The sequence below is a fragment of the Vipera berus genome (genome assembly GCF_964194415.1).
Source record: "Vipera berus genome assembly, chromosome: 2".
Lineage (NCBI taxonomy): Eukaryota > Metazoa > Chordata > Lepidosauria > Squamata > Viperidae > Vipera > Vipera berus.
This window is the reverse complement of record NC_138203.1, coordinates 265,711,659-265,733,427: the sequence shown is the minus strand read 5'-3', so window position 1 is coordinate 265,733,427 and position 21,769 is coordinate 265,711,659. Positions and strand designations below refer to the sequence as shown.

Here is a 21,769-nt window from a genome sequence, read left to right as displayed (position 1 = left end):
TCACCAGGAAGTGATCTGGCTAAACTGGGAAGTGAAAAGAAAATTCAAACGTTCAGTGGCAAGCTATCTCGATATGTTTGCCAAGGAAATTAGAGTATTAGATAAAAAGCTGAGTTGAATTTGAGACGAGAGTCAGTCTCCCTTTTAATTGTGAAGAAAACAGGGGAATCTAAACAAGGCATGAAACTTAGCTGTAGTCTGTCAGTTGAAGCAGGCTTCCCCAGCCTTGTACATCTGGATGTGTTAGAATGGACTCCATTCTTCCATGGTAGTGGAGGATGGGAATTGGAGTCCAGGTTACCTGTAAAGCATTAGTTGGCAAACTGCATTAAGCCATGGGCCTTTTGGCTGATATTTATGAGATACGGCTTTTCTCACTTCAGGCCTGCGAGTCGTTTGTTTTATTTCTTGCTCATGCAGTCATGAGACTGAAATACGCTGATGCCATCTCAGATACATATTATGGAATGGACCAGGAATCAGATTTTTGCTTGGGAGTGGAAGAAAAATGTCAACAAATGACTTGCTTTCTGCTTGCTGAGCTCAGTCTGGCTAGTGCTGTTTCTACCAGGGGAGCCAAAGTAAAAAAATACCGATGGCAATATTAATGGGTGTTTCAGAGATATTGCCATTTAACTGTAGTTATCATTCCTTCCCATTCTGTTATTCTGTTAGCTATAGTCTCAACATATTTCATTAAGGGGGATCAAAAAAACATACCACCACAATAAACCAACACAAACCCATCCATGCTGAGAGCGATGAAGACATTTTGAATATTTCTGAGGTTAGAAACATCATTGCTGGAATCTTTGTGATCTTAAAAATTTAATCAGTCTACTATTGGATGTGCTGCTGAATTTCTCATTTCCAGGAAATTTTCTTGATTATGTACCATCGAGTTGTTTTTGACACCTAAAGACTTTCTCTGTGAATTTTATTTACAGAGACCTTTTCTCTCTTTCTCTCCAACTAAGATAGAAAAGTAGATAGACATCAGATGGAGATGAGCTAATTATTGGTTTGCAGGGTGAACCCAAACTCTGATGCCTATTAAAACTCGCTACTGCGAAGTACTGTAAGTCCAAGATCCTGGAGTTCCAGTGCCCCCTGCTGGTTGTATTGGGAATATTGGCCTATAGATTCGTAAAAAAAATTGGGAGATGAGTTGATTTACCAAATACACTCTGCAAATAAAAAATAATTATCTTAAAAAAGGGAAATGTGCATAACAAGATATGAAAACAAAATGTCAATAAAACTGAAAAATTATATAAGATGTTGAGATACTAGAAAGTGCAGAGAAGAGTGACAAAGATGATCAGGGGACTGGAGGCTAAAACATGAATGGTTGCAGGAATTGGGTATGTCTAGTCTAATGAAGAGAAGGATGAGGGAGGACATGATAGCCGTGTTCCAATATCTCAGGGGCTGCCATAAAGAAGAGGGAGTCAATATATTCTCCAAAGCACCTGAAGGTAGAACAAGAAGCAACGGATACTTGTCAGGGAAAGATCCAACCTAGAACTTAGGAGAAATTTCCTGTCAGTGAGAACAATCAGTGGAATTACTGGCCTTCAGAAGTGGTGGGTGCTCCATCACTGGAGGCTTTCAAGAAGAGTTTGGACAGCCATTTGACTGAAATGGTATAAGGTTTCCTGCCTGAGCAGGGGGTTGGACTAGAAGAGCTCCAAGGTCCCTTTCCTGCATTCTAAATATCAATAATGAACAGTAACATATTTTGTGCTTTTGAGGCAGCCTTGGCTCCTGGCAACTGCCTGAGTAAGTCTCTGCAATTTTCTTGGCAAGTTTTCACAAGTGGTTTGCCCTTATCTTCTTCCTAGGGCTGAGGGAGGGTGACCAGCCCAAGGCTATGCAGCTGGCTGTGTGCCTACATCTCCCAGTTTCTCCCTGGCGCCTTACCCACTACACCAAACTATTTGGGCAAATAGTAATTGGGGGGGAAAATGGCAGCAGGGAAAGGGCACCACTCAGCAAAAGAGAAGAAAGAGAACATTTGTAGGTTCAAAAGAAATGTTGTCCCAGGAGACAGTGTTTTCATTTATGCCTGGCATGTAAAACCAACCAAGCACACAAGTTGGAAAAACCTTTTTAATTGCTTTATTCTGTACAGAACAAAAGGCACTTGGTTCTAACATTTCCACAGGAAGCACAGGGATTTGATCACAGTGAGTTTTAAATGTTCACAATCAGAAAAATTGTGACAGTGGTGAACACCATTTCATTTTCAAACACGGTTAAAACACATGCAAAAGATGGACATGAATAGTGGGCACTTTTGTTACAAAGGAAATCTGAGCCGCCTGCTGGCTGGGAGATTCTGGGAATTGAAAACCCCATAGCTTAAAACTGCTGAGGTTGAGAAACATTGGTATAAGCAGTCTAGTCAATGTATCAGAATCTAATTGATTTTCTACTAATTGTCATACTTCCAGTTTACACAATTGTTAGACCCAGTTCTTGAATTTAAAGAATTAGAAACTGGTGCATCTGAGGATGTGCAGAATGTTTTTTGACACTTTAGAACATTGTCATAGCCATGCGCAAGCTTCCCTATTAATAGGGGACAGTGAACATTGTTGCATGAACGAGGACATCCATGTTCAGAGTTTTTCCTACTGCTTTGCCTAGACTTGTATTGCAATTATCTTAAAATGTCATAAATTTAAAATCAGTGCAAAATCAGGTTGTTTGGTGGCTATGGTGATTTTTTTTTCTGGATCTTCCCCAACTGCTGGTTATTTAAAATGAAGTCTATTCAAGTGGGTTAGCAGGATCAGTTTCTAGGTCAAAAGGAATGACTTTACTAGCCAACTGAAGCTTCTCAGCACTAATGTTAAAAATTAACCTCTGCTCTCATCCTGGACTGAAAAACAATATGAGTCACGAGGAATCTGGAAACATCCCTTCTGTCTCTCCAAACCTAATGAAGCCAAATGAAAACTCCTGCTCTGGTTTTCCTTCTCCTTTAAACTCTGAAGATCCCTTAGCGTTGCCCATCTTGTCCAGGAGCTGACTCATTGCCAAGTAAGAAACCAGAAGCTTCAGAGATGACCTTGCAACACCAGCTGGCTTCTGGCACAGAAACCCCTGCCCTGGGTTTTGTGCCCAGCATTCGTGCTCTGTATGCTGCAGCGAAAGCAGGAAGAGAAGAAGGAGAAGGGGATATCGGTGGAGCCATGGCTGCCGTCCTCCTCCCAGGGAACCTTCAAGATGAAGCCACTTGCTCGGTTTGCCTGGAATATTTCAAAGACCCTGTGTCCATCCAATGCGGGCACAACTTCTGCCGGGTTTGTATCACCAAGAGCTGGAAGAGCCTGGAGGTGGACTTCCCTTGCCCCCAGTGCAGGGAAGTATTCAAGGAGAAAAGCCTCAGGCCCAACCGACAACTGGCCAACATGTCTGAGATCATCAGCCAGTTCATCCTGCATGGTGGGAGAGGCCTTGAGGAGGACAAGATCTGTGAGAAGCATAAGGAAGCCCTGAAGCTCTACTGCAAAGATGACCAGAAGACCATTTGTGTGGTGTGTGACCGGTCTCGGGACCACCGACCTCATGCAGTGGTGCCTGTAGAAGAGGCAGCCCAGGAATACAAGGTATGCACCTACCTGTGTGTTGTACAGATATTCTTCTCAGTTTTACAAATGTCTCAAGTCTACCTGTCTCGAAAGCCTTTCCACATTGTACCTGTTCTTTGCTGAAAACTACCAAGGGGCTGGGCATGAGCTTCCATGGAGAAGGTCCTTATTCAGTTCCAGGGATCTCCAAGCCCATCGCTATAACCTTGAGGAGCTATTGAATGTCTGAGTCAACAATAGCATGCTGAGAGTTGACTCAGCAGCTACCGTAGGTTCAGACATCATGCTAAACCCCTAAACCTGCTATATTCCCAGTACATGTTCTGGTTTAATGGGATGGATGGCCTGTTTGATCCAACATGTAGCCAAGCCAATGGCTAGCTTCTTACATCTGAGTGAACCAGAAAGTCCTATTTTAGTCTATGTTATGCAAACGTCAACAGTCTATGTTCCTTAACTTTTCCAGAAAAAAGCAATCCAGTAGAAGGGAAGCAATCTTGAGAAAAAAAATAATGTTATGCAAAAACCATCCAATTATTACCTATAAAAATCATTGCTAACCTTTCTATATTTCCTTTTGATTTCTTCCATTAATATCCCTCCTTTCCTCTAAAAGCTTAAGGGAGGATATTGTTCTGTTCCAGCCTACGACCGGCCCTGTTTGTGTGTCAGGGACAACCCCTTTTTCCTTTTTACAGGAAAAATTTATTTACAGTTCAAACCAAAAAAGCAACAGAATATTTCCTTCAATAAATAAATCAAAATATCAAACAAGAGTTAACAAACAAGAGTTAAACAGAAGTAGCAAGAACAGACCAGGATTCTCTCAGAATGTCTCCAAATGGTTGCCTTCAGCAACCAGCCCCGCCCACACCTTCCCCTTTTATTATCAGTCCCAAGGCGTGGCTTCTCACTGCCTTCTCCTCCTCTCACTGAGTTGCCTCATTGATTTTCTCTGTTCTGCTCTGCTGGATTGCCTTCTGCTTCTAGCATCTCTGAACAGATTCAGCTGTGACTCTTTTGAGTCCAACACTTCATACTCACACAGCTGAGCCTCATGAGGAACATGACTGGAGGGGGCAGGCTGAGAGTCCTGCAGTGCATCAGAGCCTCCCTCTGACACCAAAGGCTCTCCAAAACCCTCCTCCTCCTCAGATTCATCGGACTCAGCTGCTGGGAGCACAGGCTGATACTGAATCACAACAGATATATGGGGATTTGACTTGAAAGCAGCAACCTAGAATGGTGGCCTGAAATACAATAATGGCTGGAAAAGTTACTGTGGTTGCAGTTGGGATTTAGATCATCATCTTGGCAGTTCCTTTCCTAAAGTTCAACCACTGTACTCCTATGATGGGAAAACCAAGAAGATTTCAAATGGAGGATAGATTCACTTGGATCCCGTGTAAAACTCTATACATGAGGCCTTTGTGGGTGGGCAGGGGTTATACAATATGATTCCCACCTGGAATTAAGTTCCATAGCTGTCCTTAGGTTTCGTTCCAAATTAAGCCAGGTTCAATCACGTCTATTGAAAAGTAATGGAATTGTTTTAGTCTTCAGCACTGGGCAAAACGATGGCCCCTGGATCATTCTCTTCCAAGGACTGAACCTCACAGGAGGTGTGTGGCTGGTTCCTGCCCATATATTTCCCTTTATAGGGTTAAAGGTTGCAGAGGGTGGTGGAGAGAAGAGGTCAGCAAAGCCCACCAAAACCCCTGAAGTTCAGAAGAGCTGAGGCTACTTAGTCTGCTAGCTGGATCGAGCAGAGGTTCTGTCGTCTGGTTGGACAGGAAAACCTTGCAGGACACCAGGTCCTGGATATTGTGAGTTGGGATTTTCAGGGGGAAGAGCAGGTTTAGCTCACTGGGTATCCCCATACTGAATGGACAGGATTTTTCCTCAACCCTTTTTAGTTAGGGGACAAAGAGAGGAGCTGATTGCACCTTAAAGCACAAAGATTAGGTATGTTTTCCATTCAAAATTTTATTTACGGTTGAAGACCAAACCCAGTTTTCCATTTTTCATTTTCCACAGTTTTCCATTTCCATTTTTTGTGCTCTCCAATGGTAAACAAAATAATAACAAAAATAACACTTTGTGAACATTTGCTCCTAGAGAGATAACCCTTTTACTCCCTTGCATTAAAATCAGGGTAGATACTTATACAGTCTCAAAGTTTCACACATATATTATTCCATATGGACTGTGGTCCATGAAATCTTGCACAGTAGTACATTTGTTCATCTCAAAAATATAACAAGGTTCTTCCCTACAGTAGCAATGACTACCTTGTATTGTCAATATACTCATTCCTTACTTCAGTGGTTCTCAACCTGTGGTCCATGGACGCCTGGCTGGGGCATGATGTCATCACAGGGATCTGCAAAAGCTTGAATGAAGGAATCTTATAATTTAAATGTTGGTGGTCCGTGGCCACAAATGGTATTTAAAGGGGTCCATGGTAATGAAAAAATTGAGAACTACTGCCTTACTCCATTTAGCAGCATTACTAAAATCACCTGAAAACACTCAAATTGGCTTGTAAGAGTTAAAGTCAGAAAAACGTCCTGTTTTGACCCAATGGCTATAATCACAGGAAGGAAGGAAGGAAGGAAGGAAGGAAGGAAGGAAGGAAGGAAGGAAGGAAGGAAGGAAGGAAGGAAGGAAGGAAGGAAGGAAGGAAGGAAGGAAGGAAGGCCACCAGGATAAATAAAGCTGTGCCATGGTTCTGCCTTTCTCGTCCCCCAATTCTTTAATAGTTATTGAAAGTAATACATTTTTAAATAGTGTAGAGAAAGTAAGTTAGTAACAAAAGATGAAGCCTGCAATTTTAATATATAAACTTCTAAAGCTGCCTACAGATGAGTTCTAATCTCCATTTGGAGTAAATGGTTTTGGAATAACAAAATAGGAATTGCCAGATGCGCTGATTGCGTACCTGTAGTCATTGGGACAGTCCATGCCAGGCAAGAAATGGTTAAGGGAAGAACCAAATTCCTGATCTATTTCTGGAAGGAAACCTTCCCAAAGTGGGCACAGGATCTCAGACTGACGCTGATTCTCTGGAGGGCAGGAGCCAGGCATGTTCTTTGTGGCCCTGGTCCAAATATCCAGTTAAAAATAGAAACTGCAGCTGATGAGATGACAAGAGCAGATGAGCTGAGGCACTCCTCAGAAGAATTGAGAAACTAATTTCATACATAAGCTTGAGGGCCTTCACATTACATTCTGCAATCTTTCTTTTTCTACAAATGTCGTATGAAGAAATGTATAGATAGTCCTGGACTTGTGGCCACAACTGAGCCGAGACAGTAGTTAAGTGAGTTTTGCCCACTTTATGACTTTTCTTGCCACAGTTGTTAAGTGAATGACTGCAGTTGTTAAGTTAGTAACATGGTTGTTAAGTGAATCTGGCTCGCCCATTGACTTTATTTATTTATTTATTTATTTATTTATTTATTTATTTATTTATTTATTTATTTATTTATTTATTTATTAATGGGATTTATATCCCGCCCTATCTCCTGAGGGACTCAGGGCGGCTAACAACATCAAAACTTAAAGGTCTCTGTACAGTAAATTAAAAATAAAAATTGAAATAAATTAAAATAAATTAAAGAATAAAGTTAGAATTGTAAATATAATTAAAATCCCTGTCAGTCTAGGTCAGCCAGGTGGAAAAGGAGTGTTTTGAGGCCGCGGCGAAAGGACTGGAGATCTTGGGCCATCCGAAGCTCAGGGGGGAGCTGGTTCCACAGGGCTGGCGCTCCCACAGAGAAGGCTCTTCCCCTGGGGGTCGCAAGCCGACATTGTCTAGCCGACGGTACCCTGAGGAGGCCTTCTCTGTGTGAGCGTACTGGCGATGGGAGTTCGTTCCCGGCAGCAGATGGTCCTGCAAGTATCCTGGGCCTAAGCCATGTAGGGCTTTAAAGGTAAGAACCAGCACCTTAAATCTCACCTGGAGGGCAACCGGTAGCCAATGCAGCTCACGCAGGAGGGGTGTAATATGGGAGTATCGGGGTGCTCCCATCACTACCTGTGCAGCTGCACTCTGCACCAGTTGAAGCCTCCGGGTGGTCTTCAAGGGCAGCCCCATGTAGAGAGCATTACAGTAGTCTATACGGGAGGTAACGAGTGTGTGGGTGACTGTACGTAGGGCATCTCGGTCTAGAAAGGGGCGCAACTGGTGTACCAGGCGAATCTGGGCAAATGCCCCCCTAGCCACGACTCCAATATGATCTTCAAAACTGAGTCGTGAATCCAGGAGGATGCCCAGGTTGCGTGCTCTATCAACGGGAGGTAATATCTCTCCTCCTATAATCAAAGATGGAACCTCTTGAACTAAACGAGATGTTGGTACGTAAAGCCACTCAGTTTTGGCCGGGTTGAGCTGGAGCCTGTTCTTTCCCATCCAAATCTGTACCGCTTCAAGGCAACGGGACATCACATCGAGGGCATCACTGGGTTGGTTTGGGGTGGAGATGAACAACTGGGTATCATCCGCATATTGGTGATACCTCACCCCAAGACCACAAATGATTTCACCCAGCGGCTTCATATAGATGTTGAACAGGAGGGGCGAGAGCACCGATCCCTGAGGCACTCCACAACTAAGGGGCCTTGGGGTTGACCTCTGCCCTCCTGCCAACACCATCTGCGAACGGCCCGAGAGGTAGGAGGAGAACCATCGTAGAACGGTGCCTCCCACTCCCAACCCCTCGACACGACGCAGCAAGATACCATGGTCGATGGTATCAAAAGCCGCTGAGAGATCTAATAAGACCAGGATAGAGGAGTAACCCCTATCTCGGGCCCGCCAGAGATCATTTACCAGCGCGACCAATGCCGTCTCCGTGCTATATCCGGGCCTGAAACCCGATTGGTACGGATCCAGATACTCAGTTTCCTCCAGGACCAAAGGGAGTTGCCGTGCCACCACGCTCTCAACGACTTTTGCAAGAAAGCGAAGGTTGGAGACAGGACGAAAGTTGTTTAAAATAGCTGGATCCAATGCAGGTTTCTTAAGGAGGGGCCTTACTACCGCCTCTTTCAGGGCGGCAGGGAAGTACCCTTCACTCAGTGAGGTATTGATAACTGCTAGGATCCAGCCTCGTGTAACCTCTCGAGACGCAGGTGGCAAAAGGTGATCACATGACCCTGGGATACTGCAACTGTCGTAAGTACATGCCAGTTGCCTAGCATCTGAATTTTGATCACATGATCATGGGGATACTGCAACGGTTGTAAGTGTGAAAAATAGCCATAAGCCACGTGCTTCAGTGATGTTGTAACTTTCAATGGTCATTAAACAAACTGTTGTAAGTTGAGGACTATTTGCACTTTGCAGAAAGTCTGTTTAGCAAGATTCATTGAGAAGAAAGAGATGGTTTCCATAATTTGGGCAGCTCAATTATTTCTCACTTAGAATCTATCTATACGTGGGGAGTCCTTAATTTTGTTTCTAAGAGTCTTCCTGGGATATGGCAAGGAGGAGGATCTTTTCACTCTAATAGAGACTCTTGCAGCTGGCTACCTACATCACCCTTTCAGGAATAGTTATTCCTCTGGGAGCAAACTTGTGTACCTCCTCTGTCTTCTTCCATTTCAAAACCCAGGGAATCCCTTCCCCATTCCTCTCTCTAGCGAGAAAGCACCAATTGAATCACCACAGTAAGAAAGATCAGCCAACTGGATCACCTCCTATTTTTACTTTTACTTTAAGGCAGCCATCTTAGAAAATGAATTTCAAATGTTTACATTTGCCTCCAGGTACAGATATCCAACCTTAGTCTTTCTAGCATAGAGAAGATTAGGCAGACTTATGGTTTAAATCAGCCTTCCCCATTTGGGTGCCTTCCAGATCACCAAGCTATAATAAACCTTTCCCTTGGGTTTGATGGTGTTGGGTTTGATGGGGATTGTGATCAAACAGACTAGGTTTTGAAGCTTGTGTGATGCAGAATTTTCACTAGGAATTTATTTAAGCATACTGGGCACACACAACCTATATTATTTTTGATGTCTGGGTCCAAACCCAGTTCAGGTCTTTTTCACTGTAAAGTGTCCTATAGCAAGTCAACTCTACCAAAGTTTGTGTGCAACTGTCTTATGCCAAGTCAGACTAGAGGCCCATCTTATACAAACCTATTCATTATACTTCCTATTGTGGCTCTTGTGTTTTGCCTGCACAAATATTTTCCTTGGAAATCACTAAGATTGCACTTGAGCTCTTCTATAGGTAAAACAATAGCTCTATTTATATATTAAAGCAGTGGTCCCCAACCTTTACAGCTTGGCGGCCTGGTGGCAGGAGAGGAATAGGGGATCGGCCATACAAATGTTGGGCCATGCTGGCCCTCTGCTCATGCAAGTTGAGTTGCGCATGCATGCATGCTGGCCCACTGCTCATGCAAGTCAAATTGCATGTACGCCTGTGTGATGGCCAGCTACTTGTAGGGCCTAGTTCTGGACAGGCCACGGCCTGATAGTGGGCCTCAGCCCAGGAGTTGGGGATCCCTGTATTACAATATCCAAGAAGATTTGACTTCATGACCACTGTGAATTGTTTCACTACAAGTCATTTAGAATATGAATTCTATAGAAATTATATTTATATTTCCATACAGCAAAGACGCCTGCCTTCCTTCCTTCCTTCCTTCCTTCCTTCCTTCCTTCCTTCCTTCCACTCATAGCAGCTTTCCACAATACACTGAAATAATAGTAAAATATTACACAACAAATAAGAGTATGCCAGAATATGCTATTTAATAGTTGATGTAATGGCATAAATAATTATAGCTAGGGGCTTCATAACATTCATTGTTCACAGACTCATATTTTTCCCTGTGGATGCATGCAATCTTCTCAGCAGAACAAATTTTGATTACCTCAAAATTGTTAAAGCATTTTTAAAAACCTAACTGTATACTTTGGACCTTAGGAACAAATACAGACTCGCTTGGATTTCTTGAAGAAAGAGAGACAAGAACTCCTGGAATTCAAAACTCAGGATGACAAGAAGAGCCAAGAATTGCTGGTAGGTACTTATTGGCAAGCTTGTGCAGCATTGTTCAATCAGATGCAGATATGTGACTCAATAAGATTTTTGAAGAAAATCTTCAAGAAGGATATTATGTTTATTAATGTCTATGGAGATTCTCAGTCATCTCTGACTTTTTTAAAAAAAAGAAAACCATAGAAACGGAGAATCAAAAGGTCCTCTCTGAATTTAAAGGGCTAAAACGCTTTTGAGTTTATTAATGTCACAACCACAAATCAGGCGTGAGACTGCCATGCTCAGAAGCACTGTGTCTCTATTTCCCTATACGGAGGTGGAATAATAAAACATGCCACTGTATGTTATCTGCTCCTAGCAGTTCTTTGAAAAGCAGGATGTAAGTAGGATAATATATCAACATCTTGTAGGAGAGCTTCCCCTCAGGATCAGACTGGAGACTTCTCTGAGAAACATTTATTTACAGAATTCAATTTATATCTTGGTTTTCTACCTATAGGGCATTCATATACTGTATTACAGGCAGGGCTTTTTTCCTCATAGAACCCTCAGAACGGAGTTCCGGCACCTTTTTTGGATAGAACCTTGTAGGGTAGGCAAGGCGGGTTATATGACATGTGTGAGTTCCGGCACCTTTTTCTTTTACAAAAAAAGCACTGATTACAGGTAGTCCTTGATTTATGACTGACTTTATTATTAAGTAATAAAGAGGTTGATTATAAAAGAAATAAAATACTGAAGTCTAGAGCTGATGTCTGAATTTCTAAAGATAAGTTCTACAGCTCAGCACACAACTCATAATTTTTCAAAAGAATCCTTCACAGGGGCACAGCTATAGTATATCCTGATTACATAGCTCTGCAACCTGGGCATTGTGAGTCTAGCTAGAAGGCAAATCTCTTACATTAAGATGAGCAAAAGAGGAAATTTGCATGGGGCCAATTTTTGTCACCCCATTGGTATCCCAAGGATGAACTTATACCAGCCCTATTTTCTTCCCCTCCTTAATCAAGAAGTTTTTCCTTGTCGTCTATCTCACAGTCTAGCATCAGTGGGAAATACAGATAGTCCTCGACTTACAATAGTTCATTTGGTGACCGTTCAAAGTTACAACCACACTGGAAAAAGTGATTTATGACCGTTTTTCACACTTATGACCATTGCAGCATACCCATGGTCATGTGATCAAAATTCAGACATTTGGTAACTGACTCATATTTATGATGCTTGCAGTGTCCTGGGGTCATATGATCATCTTTTACGAACTTCTGACAAGCAAAATCAATGGGGAAGCCAGATTTCACTTAACAACTATGTTACTAACTTAACAACTGCAGGGATCTACTTAACAACGGTGGAAAGAAGCATCGTAAAATGGGGCAAAAGTCACTTAACAAATGTCTCTTATCAATAGAAATTTTCGGCTCAATTGTGGTCCTAAGTTGAGGACTGATATATTCTGGTTTTAGGCTAGTTTCACTGAAACTGATGTTCATCAGCTGTATTGATAGATAGAGCTGAGGTGGTGCAGTAGTCAGAATGCAGCATCGCAGGCTAATTCTACCGACTGCCAGCAGTTCGATCCTGACCAGCTCAAGGTTGACTCAGCCTTCCATCCTTCCTAGGTCAGTAAAATTAGGACCTAGATTGGGGACAATATGCTGATTCTGTAAACTGCTTAGAGAGGGCTGTAAAGCACTGTGAAGCGGTATATAAGTGCTATTGTTATTAATTCGCAAAGCATGGTGGGTGATTAAATTGGGAAGTTTATTCCAGTGATAATTCCTGAAGGATAATTGTCTTCTTCTTCCTCACCTTCTCTCTTTGGCTTTTTAAAAAGCAAACCATAGAAACTGAGAGGCAGAAGGTCCTCTCTGAATTTGAAGGGCTACGCCAGTTTCTTCATGAACAAGAACAGGTTCTCCTTGGACAGCTGGACAAGATGGAGAAGGGCATCGTGAAAAGACAGAATGAAAACATCACAGAGCTGTCCAAGGAAATTTCCCTCCTCAACAAATTCATTGCTGATCTGGAGGACAAAATCCAAGAACCATTGCTTGATTTCCTCAAGGTAAAACTCAACAACAGATAAGCGTAGAAATTTTGTGTAACATCAGGTCTTTTTGTTTTAGCACATATCACTAGGTGTTGAGCAAACTTAGCTATGGTTTACTCAACCACATTAACAATGCGGCAATTTAGTGACTAGCTAGATAGTCTGTGGCTGAATCTAATAGGGCTTAGTTTCAATAACGAAGGAGATTACTAGTTGGATTTACTAATATGTTATCTGAAGTCTTTTCAACTGGACATGTATGGGGCAAATTATATGCATGTTGCTTTCTACCTAAATATTTTAAATTTTACAGAAATTACATCAGCAGCATAATAGAGCTGAACAGGTTAAAAATTACACAATTCTAGGAGAGTATGATAGAATCCTACTGATCAAGGAAACGGCATTTATGTACTTGCATGCATCAGTAAACAGGGATCAAATATTATATAAAAGAGAAACTGTCTGCTTACTTACTTGGGTAATGTTTTAGGAAGAGGGAAAATTGCTTGTATTTGCTAATTTATTTAAGCCAGTGTTTTTCAACCTTGGCAACTTTAAGATGAGTGGACTTCAACTCCCAGAATTCCCAGCCAGCATGTCCACTCATCTTAAAGTTGTCAGGATTGAAAAACACTGATCTAAATGAATTAAGTGTTTTATTTGTCCATGAACTAGGGGCAGTTTTCCCCCCAATGTTTTAACAGTTCTGGGCTGGAGACTTTAATTCAACAGCTTTCTCAAATATAGGTCAGGGGTTGTTTGTATTTATACTGATTAAACACTTCTATCTTTGCCGCTTGAAATTTGGGAAAAAAAAGTAGTTCTCCCTGGCCTTAGGTTTTTGCCACGAGCACTACTCTCATGTTACACCTGATGTTTCCATACTATAGAGTTTCTTATGACTATTTAAAGACTGCCACATTCTTTTCTGGAGATGGTTGCTCTGGAGAAATTAAGGTTAAGGTCCCCTTAAGTGTGCATGGTATCTATTAATAGCTTACTGTACTTAAGGATGGTGGTGGAAAGTGCAGTGGGAGGTATATTGAATATTCTGCAGCTTTTCCCTTGGAAAGATTCAATGTCCATCTGATTTTGTGACAACTCAGAGAAAGCTGAATTGGTTCTACTTTATCAGGAATGTTATAGGAAGCTTTTCATGATTAGTTGTCTAAGCCACATGTCCTCCTCAAAGCACATACCAAAAAGCAACAAGATGAGTAGAAGAGAAGGGAGAAATAAGGCAAATTTATCATTTATTTATTTTTCAAATTGCCTGCAGCAGTTTACAGAACTAAATAAAATCAACCTTTTAGTGAAAATGAATTAGGTCTAGAAGTCAGTAATAATAAAGGCTGGCTATCAGAATATTAAAAATAGATTGCTACATAATGTAAAAAGTACTTGAGGAAATGCCAGCTTATAAAAATACAATTTGTATAATAATTTTCAGACTACATTTAAAAGTAATGACTGCTAAAATCATAGAGGTAGGCCTTGTTTAACAGCCGTTCACACTTAGGGCTGATGAAAAAGTAAATTTATGATCTTCACAGTTCTGTAAAGCAAAGGAAAGCTGAAGTAAGATCATAAGCACTGTTGCAGTTTCACTTAGCGATTGCTTTGCTTAACGACTGAGTTTTGGGTTCCAATTGTAGTCACTAAATGAGGACTACTTATACTTCAGTGAGGATGAAATTCCACAGCATGTGGGGCCAATTCAAAGAAGGCTGAGATCTCAGTTAATTGCAGTTGTTTCCTTTCTTGGTGGCCCCATAAAAAGACTCTTAGTATATAAATCTAATAAGTAAGTAAGTAAGTAAGTAAGTAAGTAAGTAAGTAAGTGGAATTCCCAGGTAGTAGTACAATAAGTAATGACATATCTTTCCCTAACCCTCTGTTCTTTTTCCTCTCTTTCTCTTGTAGGATGTGACAATTACTATTGCCAGGTAGGAAGCTGCATTTCCACCATCTCTTTCCCTTTGTGTATGAACAAATGAAAAAGTCAGTGACAGCTGTTTAGAAAAATATGGATCTCAAAGACATGCTGTGGCCCATTCCCCTTGAATCAGGGTTAATAATCCTAAACTGTTGATGTCTTATTTGTATGGAAATAAGATACTCTTCTGCTCTGCAAGTCTTAAGTTTCCTTCATCTATATATGCAGTGGAGCTAGCAGGAGCCAGATTGAAATATGGGGATGTGAAGAGTGACTTCTATGTATTCAGAGAGTTTGACTTTGCTCCAGTTTACAACTTTTTCTTTGACCAAGGTTGCCCAACTTGTCTTAGCTCCACAAGCGATAGCAATAGCACTTACTTAGACTTATATACTGCTTCACAAAGCTTTACTGCTTTACCTTTTTAAGCGGTTTACAGAGTCAGCCTAATTCCCACCAACAATCTGGGTCCTGATTTTACCAACCTCAGAAGGATGGAAGGCTGAATCAACCTTGAGCTGGTCAGAATTGAACAGCTGGCAGTCAACAGAATTAGCCTGCAATACTGCATTCTAACCACTGCGCCACCACTGCTCATATAAAAATAAATATGCAAATCCGAGCATGTGGCTTCCAGAACACCAATGAAAGTTGACATCAGGCTGTAAATTGGGAAAATTGTTTAAACATGTGAGTATAAGTAAATTCACATGAAGTTAAGTTATAGGAAGGTTTTTCCTGACTCACCCACTTTTTGGAATATGGCTGCACTATTGTCTTTCAACATGTGAGTCTTCCCAAGCAAGCATTCTCTGACTGTTTTAGAACTTCCAGAAGTGGCTTTACCGGAAAGAAATTCTGGAAATTGCCTTCATGTACCTGGAGAGCCCCAGGTTGGGTCATCCTGGAGAGAATCTGTCCATGTAATTCCTAGGAATATAGTTTCAAGTTGATGTTATTTAATCAGCCAATCAAACTAACACCAAGCTGAGGGAAGGGTAGCTTAAAATTGAGATGATTTCAACCTTTCTTTCCCAGAAGTGTGAAATAACCAGTAATGTGTCCTTGAAGAATCTACCTGAAGGTCTTTTTGTCTACTTTGAAATGCAAAATCTGAAATTTGCTTGGAGCCAAAGAGCTTGGGTGCATTACAAATGTTTCCTCTGTTCTTTTGCCATTAGATTTTCACTCAGATCAAAAGCACAGGTGAGAAATAGCAGGCTGTTGAAGCCTCAAACTTGCCAATTGTCCTGAATGATAAGGGAAAGTTTGAGATAATACAGTCCTGATATCCTTCTTCTTCTTCTTTGTTAGAAGTGACAAAGTTAAATGTCAGAAGCCTATTCCAGTTTCCTCCGACATGAAGGGCCATGTCTCAAACTTCTCTCTGAAGACGGTGGCACTCAAAGGAGCACTTAAGAAGTTCAAAGGTAGAGAAAAGGAAGACTTGCCAAGAAAATCTAATTATTTTAGCATGTAAAGAAACTCGATAGGGACACAGTTTGGCAGGTCAAATCCCGAGTGCCGCGTAACAGAGTAAGTGCCTGTTACGCGTCCCAGCTTCTGCCAACCTAGCAGTTCGAAAGCACATAAAAATGCAAGTAGAAAAATAAGGACCACTACGGTGGGAAGGTAACAGCGTTCCGTGCGCCTTTGGCGTCTAGTCATGCCGGCCACATGACCACAGAGATGTCCTCGGACAAGTGCTGGCTCTTCGGCTTTGAAACTGAGATGACCACCGGCCCCTAGAGTTGGAAACGACTAGCATGCATGTGCGGGGGAACCTTTCTCTTTACTTAAAGAAACTCGGGGCATGGAAGCCCTGATGCTGGCAAAGAATAACAAGAGTTACTTGATCATATATAGCTATGCTTGGGAAAAAGGAAATTAACTAATTTGCTCAACTGCAGTTAAGTTTAACACTTAAGCTAGAGTGAAAATTACACAAGAATGAAAAAAAAATCATGTTATATTTATGTTAGAGATTTTGCATGATATAAAAGTGGATAAGGCTATCCTTTTATACAGCTTAGTAGTAAAGTACTTTTAAATAAATTATATTAGTAAAGTAAATAGTAATAACATTCTATACTTCTAACTTGACATCCAACTGTATGCCTTTACTAATAGGTTTTACAACAAGATAGACCTCTTATCTAGTTTTACCACACACCATTCTCCTCAAGCATGTAGTAGTCTGCTTTTGAGAGTGATGCTCAAGAAGAAGCTTTGATAGTTAGATGGGACTGTAGTATGGCCAGACTGAAAATGATATTCTGTTGCCAGGATGCTGGGGGATCTCATCAGTCTGTGGAATTCATTCCCGCAAAACATGGTAATGGCTACTTTTAGAAGAGTTGGCTAATTTATAGAGGATGGGTCTACCATATCTCTGAGCTGAAGGCAGTTTATCTGCTAATACCCAGAAAGTACAGGTAGTCCTTGACTTACAACCATACTCACCGCCCTGAGTCCTCCGGGAGAAGGGCGGTATAAAAATCCAATAAATGAATGAATGAATGAATGTTTAGTGACTGTTTGAAGTTATACTGGCACTGAACAAGTGACTTAAGACTGTTTTTCACACTTACAATCATGACAGCATTGCCGTGGTTGTGTGATCAAAATTTGGACTCTTCCAACTGGCATGTATTTATGACGGCTGCGGTGTCCTGGGATCATGTGATCCCCTTTTGTGAACTTCTGACAAGCAAAGTCAATGGGAAAGCCAGATGCATTTAACAACTGTGTTACTAACTTAAAACTGCAGTGGTACAGTTAACAACTGTGCCAAGAACATTCGTAAAATGGGGCAAAATTCACTTAACCGTTTTGCTTAGCAATGGAAATTTTGCACTCGATTGTGCTTGTAAATCGAGGTCTACATTACAGAGAAAGGATCAGATCTCTGCCCTAGAGGTATCTGATTAGCCATTGTGAGAAACCAAATGCTATAGCAGGCATGGTCCTGGGTCTGAATCAGAAGAGCTGTTCCTATATTCTTATGAGTAAGACATAGAGAGCATATAAGATTGAGGACTGCTGAGATCAAGGTGTTTGGACAAAACTGCTTTCTGTTGCCTTTTAGATCCGACTCCTTGACAGGTGTGTTCTCTTCTTTCAGATCATCTCCGGGATGAACTGGGGAAAGGTGAGAAAGGTAAATGTTATAAGCCAAACAAAATTCTCAGAGACAAAATCATGCGTGCAATGCGTAGGCGTAGGCTTGCAATGCTTCATGTTACCCCAAGAGGGCAATTTTTCAAGGCTGTGTTAAATGTTACCTTTTTCTCTGACATGTTTTTCCATTAGTTTAGCAGTATTCATAATAGTTCATGGCTGCTATTCTGGACTTGATGGAAAAGTAAATAAGGTAGATAGAAAAAGTGATGTTTCTATAATGGATTACTTGCTACAAGTAGTCCTTGACTTACAACTGATCACTTAATGACTAAAATAATGACAGTCCTCCCAGAGGTACTTATATCTCTGTTCTGAAGTTCCAACAGCTGCTCTCCATCCCTGTATTCACATAACCATGCTACACGTGGTTGGATTTACAGCTGTTTGCAGAGTCCAGTGGTCATACAACTGTGTTTTATGACAGCTTTGCAGAAAACTAGCATTTACCGCCGATTTTTGGCAAAACCAGCCCACAGCGAACACGGGTTCGCTTGACAATTGTGGTGTTTGCTTAATGACCACCACAAATAGTTTGTAAAATTGGGTCGGTCACGTGGATTATCGCTTTATGACCTTTACAACTTACACCCGTAATGGACAGGTTCCATTATGGGCCTAAGGTGAGGACTCTCTGTAAAAGAATTCAATTTTTGGTGCTGGTATAATAAACAAGGCGAATTGTGTCCATTTAATAGATGGGAGTGTTCAGATAGGTTCAGATGGAAATATTCGGGGTTTCCCAGTAAGCAAAGAGATTTCAGTGAAAAATAAACATATTGCTCAGTATTGTTACAATGGCTGACTTGATCTAAGCAGTGATCTGTGATCTGTGAACAACTCCCAGAATTCCTGAGCTGTAGTCATGTTCACAGATCAAAAAAGGGCTATAGTTCCCCACCCCTGGTAAAATTCTTTTTTACTTGCTGACTCTATGTAGGCGTAGCTTTTTATTTAAAAGGAAAAAATGAAAACAAAGCAAAATACTCAATAAAAGAAAGGGGAACCCTCTAATGTTCACACACAGACCTTTGCACCCGCTGTTGGCTGCTGCTTTTCCTTGCTATGACTCTGGTTGTGATCACTGACCTAGTAGTGCTATATGCTTCAACTTAGAGGACTTGCTTCTGGATCCGGAGACGGCCAACCACCTCCTACTCATCTCGCCGGACCTCAAGACGGTGCGGATGGGCTGCCGCAAGCAAGACCTCTCTGACAACCCCAAACGCTTTGACACCAATTCTCGAGTGCTGGCAACAGAAGGGTTCAAGTCTGGGCGGCATTACTGGGAGGTGGAGGTGGGGTCTGCCGATGGCTGGGCCTTTGGCGTGGCCAAGGAGTCGGTGAGAAGGAAAGGGCTGACTCAGTTTTGCCCCGAAGAGGGCATTTGGGCCCTGCAGCAAAATGGGGGGCAATATTGGGCAGTCACCACCCCTCAACGCACCCCGCTTTTCCTGAACGAGAAGCTGATTAAAGTTAGAGTCTACTTAGACTACGAAGGAGAAGAAGTGTCCTTCTACAACGCTGACACCATGCAACACCTCTTCACCTTTAACATCGCCTTCACAGAGAAGATGTTCCCACTCTTCTCAGTGTGCTCCACTATAACCTACATCAAACTTTGCTGCTGAGATTGAAAGGATGCCTTGATAGAAGCAGGAAGAAGCCATGCTACTTGTTTTGATATGAGGCTGACCTCCAAGGGAGACACAAGGGTTTGTGGGAAAAATAGGTGAGAAAAAAACCTGGCCACTTTCCGATGGGACAAGCTGGCAGTGGGGCTGAAAACTAAATCTTGGGAAAGCTGCAGTAGATGCCACCAATTTATCCAGGCATGCAGCCCTGTTAGTAGGCTTGATGTTTGAGCTTCTGCTTCTAACCCAATCCTGTCACACAATTAGGTAGGATTGCATCTCGCCTGCCTTGAATATTGAGAAGAGGCGTAATTATTTTTTTCTTCCTTTGGAAATAGCTGTAGGGAGTAAGTATGACAGACAGAGGGTTGAGTGTGCCAAAATTGCATACAGAAGGACTGTCTTCCCCCCCCCCAGCTACTATGTCTTTCCAAAAGAGTTTAAAAGGTGATGATTTGTAACGGAAGTGGTGGATGGAAGACTTTCCCTTGCCCAGTACGTTCTCTCCAGCACGGTCTCTGATTCAACGTTAATACAAACACTGATACTAACAGAAGAGAATATTTGTAGCTCGGGGTTGAACTGTGGGGTCCTTAGTGCTCTCTGAGCATGGATGTTTTCTTGTAGACGTTTCATTATCCAACTATGTAACATCATCAGTGCTAGAAGGGAGTGGGGTTTACTCTGTTTATATACAACTGTTGATGGGAGTGTTTTTGGTAGCTTCTTGATTAGGCTGTTCTTTTCTTTTTGATTGTTTGTCTCATTTGGTAGCTCCTCGATTGGGGTATCATTTACTGCTTGTAAACTGCTTGTAAACAATCAAGAAAACAGCCAAGCTCTGGGAGCATCAAGAACCTCACATAAACATGGTTCTTAAACCGTGGTGTAGGAAAGACAGCTGGTCAAGAGACTTCAGGAGAGGGTAAAATATCTGCTCTCGGGGTATCTTTGTGGAGGAAGGAGAACGCTCGGGGTATCAAAATATGAGATGCCCACATACTGTGCAGTTCCCAGGGGCAGTTGAAGAAAGATTTCATCCTACAGAGTCAGACAAAATTAGAGCTAATTCTTCTATTTACTATTAAAACATAATTACTTTTGTTAAGTTTATTTATTCTCAGCTTTAGTTCTTGGGACTTTGGGATATCTCAATGCGAATGATGTGTGACTGGCTCTTGAACGCAGGGAAGATTCTCTTTGGTGTGGCCTTGAGGATTTTCTGCACTTGCTATTCCCTGCGGCACAGAATTGATTGCTCCTGGTAAAGAGGCTTTTGCAAATAAATCTGGAAGATGCGGTTGGATCCCTGAAGACATCCCCCCCACCCTCAGCCCTTGTATATGTGCACCCAGAGAACAGCAAGCCATTCTCTTTGTCTAGCTCAGTGGTCTTCAAACTTGGCAACTTTAAGACTTATGGACTTCAACTCCCAGAATTCTGGGAGTTGAAGTCCACAAGTCTTAGAATTGCCAAGTGTGGGGATTTAGAGGGCTTTGCTTGCCCATCCCAAATAGCTTGGAATGTCCCATCCATCGGATGCGATGCTGTGGACGTGCTCTCCTGTGGACGTGCTCTCCTGAAATGGGACCTGGGATTGACTGATCTTTGGTGTGGCTTGGAAGAAGCACATTTGGGAAATACAATATTGATAATCTAGGTGTGGATTGAACATGCTCTCCTGTAAACTCCTACAACCCTGAAATCATGCTGACTCGACATGTCCACATGTAAATAAACTGGTTCTTATCAAGATGCTTGGACCATGTTGTGTTCTTTTCTTTTCTTTTTTTCCTTTGGAGTAAAATGGCCTTAGGAAACCTATCTTGATGTTCTCATGGTTAGCAAAGGGTGGGAGGATGGAATTAAGGAGTGTTATTTTAAACAATTGTTACACAGATTAGGCATAAACTCAGTCCTGTATCATTTCCAAATTATCACCATTGCCCTGTGCGTTCCCACAGAGAGGGCCTCCTCAGGGTGCCTCCGGTCAGAGAATGTCGGCTGGTGGCCCCCAGGGGGAGGGCCTTCTCTGTGGGCGCTCCGGCTTTATGGAACCAACTGCCGGTTGAGCTCCGGACGGCACCAGACCTTCGCTCCTTCCGGCGCGGTCTGAAGACCCATTTATTTGAACAAGCTGGCCTGGCCTGATGGGGGATGTTAGGGTTTTTAATGGGTTTTTATATTGTTACTGTTTTATCTGGGCAATTATTTAATTCTCTTTTAATTTTTGTATTTTCTATTTATATATGCCCTGTTCACCGCCCTGAGTCCTTTGGGAGAAGGGCGGTATACAAATTTAATAAATGAAATGAAATGAAATGAAATGAAAAGCTCCAACTT

The 21,769-nt window shown here is 41.9% G+C and overlaps 1 protein-coding gene across 1 annotated transcript; it reads left to right on the top strand.

Annotated features, from left to right (window-relative positions):
• Positions 1-3,071: 3,071 nt before the first annotated feature.
• LOC308663577 (E3 ubiquitin-protein ligase TRIM7-like) lies at positions 3,072-21,163 on the top strand (the record flags this gene model as incomplete). Its single annotated transcript, XM_081320123.1, has 7 exons — positions 3,072-3,617; positions 10,543-10,638; positions 12,458-12,688; positions 14,600-14,622; positions 15,927-16,042; positions 17,737-17,772; positions 18,909-21,163. The coding sequence occupies 7 exons, from the start codon at positions 3,072-3,074 to the stop codon at positions 19,421-19,423; spliced, it is 1,563 nt and encodes a 520-aa protein (XP_081176249.1). The 3' UTR covers positions 19,424-21,163.
• Between the last annotated feature and the right edge of the window lie 606 nt (positions 21,164-21,769).